At 48.3% G+C, this 13,757-nt stretch overlaps 1 protein-coding gene across 5 annotated transcripts in view; it reads right to left on the reverse strand.

Annotated features, from left to right (window-relative positions):
• Positions 1-13,757, reverse strand: part of LOC137369208 (kinesin-like protein KIF27) — a 213,962-nt gene that overhangs the window by 33,737 nt on the left and 166,468 nt on the right. For all 5 annotated transcript variants that reach the window (XM_068030028.1, XM_068030026.1, XM_068030027.1 and 2 more), the window contains exons 13-14: positions 12,662-12,838; positions 9,312-9,527 (exon numbers count right to left, since the gene is read on the reverse strand). In XM_068030028.1, the coding sequence (XP_067886129.1) occupies positions 9,312-9,527; positions 12,662-12,838 (393 nt within the window). The remainder of the gene's footprint in view (positions 1-9,311; positions 9,528-12,661; positions 12,839-13,757) is intronic.

The raw sequence follows: 13,757 nt of genomic DNA on the forward strand, positions 1-13,757 counted from the left end.
GAGCACTCCAGCCGGTCACATGCCATTTTCACAATGTATCTTGATCAAAAGCAACTTAAAAATGGACAGCAATCAAATACTGATGAGGACAATAAAAGCAAAATACTGCAGATAGTGGAACTCTGAAATAAAAGCAGAAAGTGCTGGAAATACTCAGCAGGTCAGGCAGCATCTGTGGAGAGCGAAGCAGAGTTAACGATTCAGGTCTATGACCCATCATCACATTTTCGGGCGGGGGTACCGACTTTCTTTTTGAAAAGCCCGCTGGAAAACCCCTAATCCGTCCGAAGTTCAGAAACCGCTGTTCCCAATGTCAGTACCTGTTAGGTGAGAAACTAACAGCAATGTTTAAAAAGCTGACCAACCACAAAGCTGCAGTGCTGAGCGCTCCCGCTCCGACAATTCAGAGAGAGCGAGGGAGGGGCGTGACAGAGCGAGAGGAAGGGGGGGGTGACAGAGAGAGAGGGGGGGTGACAGAGAGAGAGGGGGGGGGACCAGAGTGAGAGTGAGGGGCGGGAGAGAGAGAGGGGCGGGAGAGAGAGAGACAGAGATGGGGGGGTCAGAGAGAGAGAGGGGGACAGAGAGAGAGAGGGGGGGTGACAGAGAGAGAGGGGGGGTGACAGAGAGAGAGAGGGGGGGTGACAGAGAGAGAGGGGGGGGGACCAGAGTGAGAGTGAGGGGCGGGAGAGAGAGAGGGGCGGGAAAGAGAGAGAGAGGCGGGAGAGAGAGAGACAGAGATGGGGGGGTCAGAGAGAGTGGGGGGGGACAGAGAGAGAGAGAGAGGGGGGGACAGAGAGAGAGAGAGAGGGGGGGACAGAGAGAGAGAGAGAGAGGGGGGGACAGAGAGAGAGAGAGAGAGAGGGGGGGACAGAGAGAGAGAGAGGGGGGGACAGAGAGAGAGAGAGGGGGGGGACAGAGAGAGAGAGGGGGGGGACAGAGAGAGAGAGAGGGGGGGGACAGAGAGAGAGAGGGGGGACAGAGAGAGAGAGGGGGGGACAGAGAGAGAGAGAGAGAGGGGGGGACAGAGAGAGAGAGAGAGGGGGACAGAGAGAGAGAGAGAGGGGGACAGAGAGAGAGAGAGAGGGGGACAGAGAGAGAGAGAGGGGGGACAGAGAGAGAGAGAGAGAGAGAGAGGGGGGACAGAGAGAGAGAGGGGGGGTGACAGAGAGAGAGGGGGGGGACCAGAGTGAGAGTGAGGGGCGGGAGAGAGAGAGGGGCGGGAGAGAGAGAGAGAGGCGGGAGAGAGAGAGACAGAGATGGGGGGGTCAGAGAGAGAGAGGGGGACAGAGAGAGAGAGAGAGGGACAGAGAGAGAGAGAGAGGGGGGGGGACAGAGAGAGAGAGGGGGGGGGACAGAGAGAGAGAGGGGGGGTGACAGAGAGAGAGGGGGGGGGGGTGACACAGAGAGAGAGGGGGGGGGGGTGACACAGAGAGAGAGGGGGGGGGGTGACACAGAGAGAGAGGGGGGGGGGTGACACAGAGAGAGAGGGGGGGGGGACCAGAGTGAGAGTGAGGGGCGGGAGAGAGAGAGAGAGAGGGGGGGACAGAGAGAGAGAGAGAGGGGGGGGGGGGGACAGAGAGAGAGAGAGAGGGGGGGACAGAGAGAGAGAGAGAGGGGGGACAGAGAGAGAGAGAGAGAGGGGGGACAGAGAGAGAGAGAGAGAGGGGGGGACAGAGAGAGAGAGAGAGAGGGGGGACAGAGAGAGAGAGAGAGAGGGGGGGACAGAGAGAGAGAGAGAGAGGGGGGGGACAGAGAGAGAGAGAGAGAGGGGGGGGACAGAGAGAGAGAGAGAGGGACAGAGAGAGAGGGGGGGACAGAGAGAGAGAGAGAGAGGGGGGACACAGAGAGAGAAAGAGAGGGGGGACAGAGAGAGAGAGAGAGAGAGAGAGGGGGGACAGAGAGAGGGAGAGAGGGGGGACAGAGAGAGAGAGAGAGGGGGGGACAGAGAGAGAGAGGGGGGGGGGACAGAGAGACAGAGAGAGAGAGAGGGGGACAGAGAGAGGGGGGGACAGAGAGAGAGAGAGGGGGGGACAGAGAGAGAGAAAGGGGGGGACAGAGAGAGAGAGAGAGAGAGCGAGAGAGGGGGGGGGACAGAGAGAGGGGACAGAGAGAGAGAGAGAGGGGGGGGACAGAGAGAGAGAGAGAGAGAGAGGGGAGAGAGGGAGGAGAGGGGGGGGACAGAGAGAGAGAGCGAGGGGGGGGACAGAGAGAGAGAGAGAGGGGGGGGGACAGAGAGAGAGAGAGAGAGGGGGGGACAGAGAGAGAGAGAGAGAGGGGTGGAGACAGAGAGAGAGAGAGAGAGAGGGGGGGGACAGAGAGAGAGAGAGAGGGGGGGGACAGAGAGAGAGAGAGAGGGAGAGGGGGGGACAGAGAGAGAGGGGGGGGACAGAGAGAGAGGGGGGGACTGAGAGAGGGGGGGGGGGGGACAGAGAGAGGGGGACGGGGGGGGAGAGAGAGAGGGGGGGGGACAGAGAGAGTGGGGGGACAGAGAGAGTGGGGGGACAGAGAGAGTGGGGGGACAGAGAGAGGGGGGACAGAGAAAGAGAGAGAGGGGGGACAGAGAAAGAGAGAGAGGGAGGGGGGACAGAGAGAGAGAGAGAGAGGGGGGACAGAGAGAGAGAGAGAGGGGGTAGAGTGGGGGGACAGAGAGAGGGGGGGACAGAGAAAGAGAGAGAGGGGGGACAGAGAAAGATAGAGAGGGAGGGGGGGACAGAGAGAGAGAGAGAGAGGGGGGACAGAGAGAGAGAGAGGGGGGACAGAGAGAGAGAGAGAGAGGGGGGGGACAGAGAGAGAGAGAGAGAGAGGGGGGAGAGGGGGGGACAGAGAGAGAGAGGGGGGGGACAGAGAGAGAGAGAGAGAGGGGGGACAGAGAAAGAGAGAGGGGGGGACAGAGAAAGAGAGAGAGGGAGGGGGGGGACAGAGCAAGAGCGAGGGGGGGACAGAGAGAGAGGGGGGGACAGAGAGAGAGGGGGGGGACAGAGAGAGAGGGGGGGGACAGAGAGAGAGGGGGTCAGGGCGAGAGAGAGAAAGAGGGAGAGGGGGACAGAGCGAGAGGGGGATGAGAGAGAGAGGGGGGGACAGAGCGAGAGGGGGGACAGAGCGAGAGGGGGAACAGAGAGAGGGGGGGAACAGAGAGAGGGGGGGAACAGAGAGAGGGGGGCGGGACAGAGAGAGAGGGGGCGGGACAGAGAGAGAGGGAGGGGGACAGAGAGAGAGGGAGGGGGGGACAGAGAGAGAGATGGGCGGACAGAGGGTTGGACCGAGAGAGAGAGAGAGCGAGGGGGGGGAGAGAGAGAGAGGAGAGAGAGAGAGAGGAGAGAGAGAGAGGGAGGGTGGGACCGAGAGAGAGGGAAGAGGGGACAGAGAGGGAGGGAAGAGGGGACAGAGAGGGAGGAGGGGATTAAGAGAGAGGGGAGGGGAAAGAAAGAGGGGGGACAGACAGCCAGGATGACATGGGGGGGGGGGGGGGGGGGTCAACAACACCGAGAGCGAGGAACAAGAGTGGAGGGATACAGGGGGAGAGAGAAAGAGAGACACACACACACACACAGAGGGGGACAGAGTGATCAAGATCATTCCTGACAGATGGTATCTGGAATACTCTGCATCGCTACAGGATGTGCGGGCAAACATTGATTATTGTGCAAGCTAAAAAATGCCAGGTATCTTACTAAATCAGTGTCCAACAAGAGAGAATCTAACCATCTCCCCTTGACATTCAATTGCATTACCATCACTGAATCCCCCACTATCAACATTCTGTGGGTTACTACTGACCAGAAACGGAACTGGAGTAGCCATATAAATACTGTGGCTACAACAGCAGGTCAGAGGCTCGAAATCCTGTGGTGAGTAACTCACATCCTGACTCCCCAAAGCCTATCCACCATCTACAAGGCACAAGTCAGGAGTGTGATGGAATATTCTCCACTTGCCTGGATGGGTACTGCCCCAACAACACTCAAGAAGCTCGACACCATCCAGGACAAAGCATCCCATCCAAAAACATTCACTCCTTCCACCAATGACGCACAGTGGCAGCAGTGTGAACCATCTACACGATGCACTGCAGCAACGGACCAAGGCTACTCAGGCCGCACCTTCCAAACCTGCGACCTCTACCACCTAGAAGGACAAGGGCAGCAGATGCATGGGAACACCACCACCTGCAAGTTCCCCTCCAAGCCACACACCATCCTGACTTGGAACTATATTGCCGTTCCTTCCTGGCTCAAAATCCTGGAACTCCCTTCCTAACAGCACTGTAGATGTATCTACCCCATAAGGACTGCAGCAGTTCAAGAAAGCAACTCACCACCTTCTCAAGAACATTTAGGGATGGGCAATAAATGCTGGCCTAGCCAGCAAAGCCCACACCTCAGGAACGAATAAAAAAACTTGTGATGAGAAAGTAAATTGATCTTCTCATTTAAAGCTTCTGATTAATAAGATAAACTTTAATGCCTTTATCTTTCCGAAATTGTCTCACCGGTCCCCTATGTCAGGGTAAAATTATAATGTTACCCCCCCGATCACGCGAAAAGGTTGGACAACCCTGATCTAGCTGGTTCAGAAAAGGTTACCAAAACAGGAAACACAGGTGAACGATTTAAGGCATCGGTTCGAATAAACAGTGGTCTCCTGGCGCTTGGGAATGTGATCGGTGCTCTTGGAAACCCAAAGTCAAAAAATATACACATTCCATACAGGGCGGCGCAGTGGTTAGCACCGCAGCCTCACAGCTCCAGGGACCCGGGTTCAATTCTGGGTACTGCCTGTGCGGAGTTTGCAAGTTCTCCCTGTGACTGCGTGGGTTTTTGCCGGGTGCTCCAGTTTCCTCCCACAGCCAAAGACTTGCAGGTGATAGGCAAATTGGCCATTGTAAATTGCCCCTAGTGTAGGTAGGCAGTAGGGAATATGGGATTACCGTAGGGTTAGTATAAATGGGTGGCTGTTGGTCGGCACAGACTCGGTGGGCCGAAGGGCCTGTTTCAGTGCTGTATCTCTAAATAAATAAATAACCCATTTGCTGAAGGATTCCAAATATCGATTGGGATAATTTTAGAGTAAAGGGTAGGGAGGGGGAGGATTTTCTAAAATGTGTGCAGGAGAACTTCCTTGATCAGTATGTTCTCAGTCCAACTAGAAAAGAGGCATTGCTGGATCTGGTGCTGGGAAATGAGGTGGGTCAAGTGGACCAAGCATCTGTTGGGGAGCACTTGGGTAAGAGTCACCATCGTATCGTAGGGTTTAGACTAGTAATGCAGAAAAGCAAGGAACAAAATAAGGTAGAATGTAAAGATTGGAAGAGGTCTAATTTCAACACAATGAGAAGGGATCTAGCCAGAGTAGAATGGAACCAAAGATTGGCTGGAATAGCTGTATCAGAACAATGGGCTATCTTTAAGGAAGAGATGCTTCAGGTACAGGCTAGAAACATTCCAACCAGTGTGAAAGGTAGACAAACCAAGAACAGGGCTCCTTGGTTGATGAGGGAGATAGAGATGATGATGAAATTAAAAAAGAGGCCGTATGATGCAAGTCAGGTGAACTCATCAAGGGAGAAAGAGGGCATATACAATAAGTTGAGAGGAAAGGTAAAGAGGAAAATAAGATTGGCAAAGAGAGAATATGAAAATAGAATAGCAGTCAACATAAAAGGGAACCCTTTTCTTCTACTGGCATGAAAATAGTAAGCAAGTAGTAAGAGGAGGAGTGGGACCTATTAGGGACAGAGAAGGTAATATATGCTTAGAGGTGCAGGACAAGGCTTAATGAGCACTTTGTATCAGTGTTTACTAAGGAAATTGAGGCTGACAAAATATCACTAGAAGCAGAGAGAGTAGAGGCAATGGACAGGGTAAACGTTGAGAGGAATGAGGCACTAAAAAGGCTAGCTATGCTTAGGGTAGATAAGTCACCTGGTCCGGATGGTTTGCATCCCAGGTTGTTAAAGGAAGTGGGGATGGAGATAGCAGAAGGGCTTGCTATAATCTTCCAATCTTCCCTGGATACAGGGGAGGTGCCAGAGGATTGGAGAGCGGCAAATGTGACACACTTATTCAAGAAAGGTTGTAAGGTCAGGCCTAGTAACTGCAGGTCAGTTAGTTTAACATCAGTGGTGGGTAAGATTTTTGAAACAATATCAACAGACACTTAGAGAGGTTTGAGTTAATTGAGGATATCCAGCATGGATTTGTCAAAGGCAGATCATATTTGACTAATCTAATTGAATTTTTTGATGAAGTAACAGAAGATTGATGAAGGGAATGCGGTGGATATTGGTTATATGGATTTTAATAAAGCATTTTATAAAGTACCACATAAAAGATTGGTTAAGAAAATTGAAGCTCATGGAATAGGAGAGTCAATGTCCAAATGGATTAAAAAAAAATTGGCTTAAGGACAGAAAACAGCGAGTCGTGGTAAATGGTTGTTTTTCTGACTGGTGTTCCCCAAGGGTCAATACTGGGACCTCTGCTTTTTTGATATCTATAAATGACTTGGATCTTGGAATATAGATTAGAATCTCAAAATTTGCTGAAAGGACCAAACTTGGAGGTGCAGCAAACAGTGAGGATGATATGAACCATCAGCAACAGGACATAAATAGGCTAGCAGAATGGGCAGACAAGTGGCAGATGGAATTTAATATTGATAAGTGTGAGATCATGCATTTTGGCAGAAAGAATAGGGAGAGGCAATATAGACTGAGTGGCACAGTTCTATTGAGTGTGCAGGATTAGAGGGACCCGGAGGTTCATGTGCATTGATCTTTAAAGGTGGCTGGACATATTGAGAGAGTGGTTAGTAAAGCATATGGGATCTTGAGCTTCATAAATAGAGCTATTGAGTACAAAAGCAGGGAAATTATGCTGAACCTTTAGAAAGCTCTGATTAGGCCCCAACTGGAGTTTTGTGTCCAGTTCTGGTCACCACACTTCAGGAAGAATGTGAGAGTCCTTGAGAGGGTGCAGAGGAGATTTACCAGAATGGTTGCAGGGATGGAGGATTTTAGTTACAAGGTTAGGTTGGATAAGCTGGAGTTGTTCTCCTTGGAACAAAGGAGATTGAAGGGAGATTTAATAGCAGTGTATAAGATTATGACAGGCTTAGATAAGGTAGACAAGGAAAAGCTGTTCCCATTAACAAATGGTATAAGGACTGGAGGACACAGCTTGAAAGTTTTGGGCAAAAGATGCAGGGGGAATATGAGGAAGAGCTTTTATTAAGCAGCGGGTGGTAATGACCTGGATCTCTGCCCACAGGGTGGTGGAAGCAGAGACAATCAATGACTTCAAGAGGCAGTTGGACGGCCACCTGAGTGAAATAGACTTGCAGGGCTATGGGGATCGAGCCGGGGTGTGGGACTGACAGCATAGCTCCGTGGTAAGTCGGCATGGACTCGATGGGCCAAATGGCCTCCTTCTGTGCCATTAATGCATCTATGACTATGACTCTAAAATTACAGTGTTACAAGTGGCGGAAGGATGTAATTATAACATGATGAATTTACGAAGTGTGTTTCTATTATGCAAGTCAACATAGAAATTTATAATGGCTATGTCAAAATAAGGAAAGGTGCATGACTTTAAAAAGAGGGCTGAAAATTACTGATGCATCCTGGTCCTATTATTCCCTGCTTTATCACAGTGATTCACTTGAAAACTATACTTACTCTTGGATTCACTGTATGCAGTATCATAGGAGATCAATTAATATGAAATTTAAAAAAAAGTGCCAGTATATTTCAAGGCTGTAGCATATCAAGGAATCTATAATAACAATAAGCTGGTCTTTGTCTGTCTAGACTGTTTTGATTGGCCAGTTTAAGGGTTGCGTCTGTTGCTTTTGGACCTTCCCCCTTTATTGCAGGTAGCTTCCATCAAATAGATCAAAAATTGTTACATTCAGTAAATTCGGTACCTTCATGTTATATTAAAATGTTACAATAAGAATTACATATGTTGGTGGGTTTATTTGGTGGGCAGTGCCTGGGTTTCGTTATTGGTGCCATTTTCGACTGGGATGCAGCTGAATAGTGTAAATTAATTTTTTGTTAAGCAGGATGAGATGCATGACAAACTTCTAAAAATGTTGTTCCAGGGAAGTGTGCGCTAACTGCGAGGAAAAAAAAGAACAGCGGAAGGTAAGTCCCCCAGGGTGCGGTCAGGCGAGATGCTGACACTCTCTCACCCTGACTGCTCCACAAAGTCTCCTCTCATCCTCCCAACATAAGGGGTTTGGGGAGTGAAGCCGAGCACACGCTGTCCCCACCTGCAAAAATACATCTGGAAACACAAAGCCCTTGTGGTATTTTCTACATTAATTGTGGAACTTGGGGTGCTCGCCGCAGCAGTCGGGAGGGGGTTGGTGGAGAAAGAAGAAACAGAGGAAGATAAGGGGAGCCCAACAAAGTTACCCTGGCTGGAGAAATTGGATGGCGGGGTTAGGGAGATGGGAACGGCACGGGAGGAGAGCGGCATGGGAGGCGGGTGAATGGCAACTGGGATGGAGGTGAATAGTGGAAATGAAATCTTTTTTAACAGCATAAGATGTTGACAAATTTGAAAAAACGTTTCAGGAAAATGTTTGCTAACTGCGAGGCAAAAAAAAGTGGAAGGTAGGCTCCCTGGGATATGGGCAGGCAAGGTGCCAACTCTCTCACCCCAGGGTACAGTCAGGTGACGTGCCGACTCTCTCCTCTCATTCTCCCAACATTCAGGATTTGGGGAGTGAAGCTGAGCACACGCTGTCCCCACCCCCAAAAATTACATCTGGAAACACAAACCCCTCGTGGTATTTTCTACATTAATTGTGGAACTGGGGTTGCCTCCACGGCGGCTAGACTGTACCCACGGCGGGAAGGGGCGATGGTTGATGGAGGAAAAAAAAGTAGAAGGTAAGGAGAGCCCAACAACATAGTTACCCTGTCTGCAGGGATTGTTGGGGGGGGCGGGGGGGAACTGGTGAAACGGGATGGGGATGGCATAAGCATAGGAAGAAGGGCTGGAATGGAGATGATATGAGGGAGATGAAAGAAATGGCATGTGTAAGGCATGAGGAGGATGGAATGGCACGGGATGAGGATTCAAAAGAAGTACTTTTGCAATAAAGATACTAATTTCAATGCAAATGTTTTGCAGGTTTCTGCTAGTTAAGAGAAATTGCTTATGGTTGCATTCATGTCTACATCAGTTGATGCTTCCAGTGCATTACTGACTTTAACATACACTCAAACCTCTATTATTTTAGACCTATGTAAAAGCAATTTGTTAATCACCAAACATAAACAAAAATAATGATTATACCTCAGTGGACAGAACATTTCCAAGCTCTAATTTCTCATCCAGACAGTGCCTTCTTTTCAGCAGTTGGGCACGTTCCCGTTGAAGTACTTGCATCTCTTCTGAAATGGTTTTTCTTTCCTCTGTAGTACTGTTCTGAAGTTGAGAGCTTTTGTCCGATAATTCCTTTTCTATTGTGTTTAAACGAGTGGATAAATTTAAAATGTCTTTGTTCAAGGCCTGGAAAGAGTCATAGAGTCATAGAGTTATACAGCACAGAAACAGGCCCTTCGGCCCCTCGTGTCCGCGCTGGCCATCAAGCATCTAACTATTCTAATCCCATTTTCTAGCACTTGGCCCGTAGCCTTGTATGCTATGGCATTTCAAGTGCTCATCTAAATACTTCTTAAATGTTGTGGGGGTTCCTGCCTCTGCCACCCCTTCAGGCAGGACGTTCCAGATTCCAACCACCCTCTGGGTGAAAACATTTTTCCTCAAATCCCCTCTAAGCTTCCTGCCCCTTACCTTAAATCTATGCCCCCTGGTTATTGACACCTCCGCTAAGGGAAAAAGTTTCTTCCTATCTATCCTATCAATGCCCCTCATAAATTTGTATACCTTAATCAGATCCCCCCTCAGCCTTCTCTGCTCTAAGGAAAACAACTCAAGCCCATCCAGTCTCTCTTCATAGCTGAAATGCTCCAGCCTAGGCAAAATCCTGGTGAATCTCCTCTGCACCCTCTCCAGTGGAATCACATCCTTCCTATAGTGTGGCGACCAGAACTGTGCAGAGTACTTCAGCTGTGGCCTACCGAACTCTTTATATAGCTCCATCATAACCTCCCTGCTCTTATATTCTATGCCTCGGCTAATAAAGGCAAGTATCCCATATGCCTTCCTAATCACCTTATCTACCTGTGCTGCTGCCTTCAGTGATCTATGGACAAGTACACCAAGGTCCCTCTGTACTTCCTAGGGTCCTACCATCCATTGTATATTCCCTTGCCTTGTTAGTCTTCCCAAAATGCATCACCTCACACTTCTCAGGATTAAATTCCATTTGCCACTGCTCTGCCCATCTTACCAGCCCATCTATATCGTCCTGTAATCTAAGGCTTTCTTCCTCACTATTTATGACACCACCAATTTTTGTGTCATCTGCAAACTTACTGATCATACCTCCTACATTCACATCTAAAACATTAATATACACTACAAACCGCAAGGGTCCCAGCACCGATCCCTGCGGTACACCACTGGTCACAGGCTTCCAATCGCAAAAGCAACCTTCGACCATCACCCTCTGCCTCCTGCCACTAAGCCAATTTTGAATCCAATTGGCCAAATTGCCCTGGATCCCATGAGCTCTTACCTTCCTAACCAATCTCCCATGCGAGACCTTATCAAAAGCCTTACTGAAGTCCATGTAGACTACATCAACTGCTTTACTTCATCTACACATCTAGTCCCCTCCTCGAAAAATTCAAACTTGTTAGACACGATCTCCCCCGACAAAGCCATGCTGACTATCCTTGATTAATCCCTGTCTCTCCAAGTGGAGATTAATCCTGTCCCTCAGAATTTTTTCCAATAGTTTCCCTACCACTGATGTTAGACTCACCGGCTTGTAATTACCTGGTTTATCCCTGCTACCCTTCTTGAATAATGGTACCACATCCGCTGTCCTCCAGTCCTCTGGCACCTTTCCTATGGCCAGAGAGGATTTGAAAATTTGTGTCAGAGCCCCTGCAATCTCCTCCCTTGCCTCACATAACAGCCTGGGATACATTTCATCTGGGCCTGGGGATTTATCCACTTTTAAGCCCACTAAAACCACTAATACCTCCTCCCTTTCAAAGCTCATTTGTTCAAGTATATCACAATCCTGCTCCCTGATCTCGACACCTACATCGTAAACACAGATGAAAAGTAATCATTTAAAACTTCACCTTTGTCCTCCGGCTCCACACACAGATTGCCACTTTGGTCCTTAATGGGCCCTACTCTTTCCCTGGTTATCCTCTTGCCCTTAATATACTTATAAAACGCCTTGGGATTTTCCTTTATCTTGCCTGCCAATGTTTTTTCAAGCCCCCTCTTCGCTCTCCTAATTACTTTTTTTAAGTACCCCCCCCCCCCCCATACTCCTCTAGTGTCTCCGCTGTTTTCAGCGCTCCGAATCTTCCATAAGCCTCCTTTTTTCCCCTTATCCAATCCTCTATATCCCTTGACATCCAGGTTCCCTGGACTTATTGGTCCTACCCTTCACCTTTACGGGAACAAGTTGGCTCTGAACTCTCACTATTTCCTTTTTGAATGACTCCCACTAGTCTGATGTAGGCTTTCCTACAAGTAGCTGCTCCCAGTCCACTTTGGCCAGATCCTGTTTTATCATATTGAAATTGGCCTTCCCCCAATTCAGCACCTTTATTTCTGGTCCACCTTTGTCCTTTTCCATAACTACCTTAAATCTTACAGAGTTATGGTCACTATCCCCAAAAAGCTCCACCACTGACACTTCTACCACTTGTCTGGCTTCAATCCCTACGATTAGGCCCAGTTCCGCCCCTTCTCTTATCGGACTTTCTACGTGCTGGCTCAAAAAGCTCTCCTGGATGCACTTGAAGAATTCCGCCCCTTTAAGCCTTTTGCACTAAGACTATCTACCACCTCAATAGCCACCTCTTTTAAGACCCTAGGATGAAGTCCATCAGGACCCGAGAACTTGTCAGACCGCAACTCGATCAGTTTGCTCAGTACCGCTTCCCTGGTGATTGTAATTTCACCAAGTTCCTCTCTTGCTTCCACCTCCTGAATTACAGCTATTGCCAGAATGTTTTTTGTATCCTCTAGTGAAGGCAGAAGCAAAATATTTGTTCATTGTATCCACCATTTACTGATTATCTACTGTTAGCTCCCCATTCACACTTTCTAGAGGACCAACACTCACTTTACTTACTCTTTTCCTTTTTAAATACCTGTAGAAACTCTTGCTATCCATTTTTAAATTTCTAGCTAGCGTCAGGCAAACCCGCCACCTGCCAAGACTGAGGCACACATTATTTCGCCACATGAACATTAAAACTTAAAAATTGCAAGCTGCTGACTGGAAAGACATTTTTGCATAATACCAGTCAATGTGGAAACAAAGGGAACCAGTCCCTGCCCCAATACACAGAAGAGACCTGGTCAAACCAGGTCATGTGACCACCTGCTGGACAACTAGGGGCGTTTTAAACTGGAAAGGCAGTTTTGAAATGAGAAAGCCGTGTGCTCGTGGACTGAGAACATCTCCTCTCCTGCATGTTTTTCTCAGCAGTTTAATGTTGGGAGATCCCAATAAAAATAAAACAAGTTGAGAGGTATGTCCTTACCTGACTGGAACGTAACCTTTTGATTTCCAGTTGGCTTTTCTCCTGTAATAAAGCCTCTTTTTTGTCAACAATAACTTCCCTTTTCCTCAAATCCTCTTCCAACTCAGCTAGAGCTTGTCTTTGCTGCAGAACCTTCTCCACCTCCTCGTCCAACCATTTGCGTTGTTCATCAATCCTCTAAACATAAATTCAGATGCGTACAGGTAACAACAAACACCACAAAGTACAAAAGGAAACAAAAGTGATTTTTAAAAAAGTTATTTTTTTATTTGTTCATGGGATGTGGGCATCAATGGCAAGGCCAGCATTTGTTGCCCATTCCTAATTGCCCTTGAGAAGATGGTGGTGAGCTGCCTTCTTGAACCATTGCAGTCCATGTGGTATACATACATCCAAAGTGCTGTTACATACTAATATTGCAGTGGTATGCAGTTTGTACAGCAGAAGATATGCTGACTTTGAGAGAGAGATGTACAATATTGCCTAGTGTTGAAATAAGGACAGAAAATAGTGGAAATGCATAGCAGGCCAATCAACACCAACACAGAAGCAAGGTTTCAAAACAGAAGATGATGAAAGGTTACATCTGAGGCGTGAAGCTGTCTTTTTCTTTCAAATGCTGACTGACCTGATGTGCATTTCCAATTGTTTTGTTTCATTTCAGATTTCCAGGATTTTCAGTTCTATATTTTATCTTAATTGCTTAAATCTCATCACATGGCTGCATTTGGTACTGCTTGTAGCTCATGTAGTTTTCCGGCCTAGAAATTGTACACCTATGATCACAGGAGCTGGTTTTTGAAAGTATGAAAAAAAAAATTACTAATGGACAAGTGATACCTGTTTGATGCAAGTGTGATACAAGTACCAATGTCAGCTGTACATGATTTCTCACTTACATGACTGTTGAAATATCTTCCATTGCACATAGACGGAGATGATCAAATAACCTATGGCCTAGTATGGCTTTCACAATGTATGAACTGTGCAGGTACCTTTGTGGAATGCAGCAGGCTGGGGTTAAATGATGGAAACTCATACAATTTTGCTTGATAATGTCTTAAGCAATTAGGGAGTATTAGGCAGAACTATTCCT

This window comes from Heterodontus francisci, chromosome 4 (assembly GCF_036365525.1).
Source record: "Heterodontus francisci isolate sHetFra1 chromosome 4, sHetFra1.hap1, whole genome shotgun sequence".
Classification (NCBI taxonomy): Eukaryota; Metazoa; Chordata; class Chondrichthyes; order Heterodontiformes; family Heterodontidae; genus Heterodontus; species Heterodontus francisci.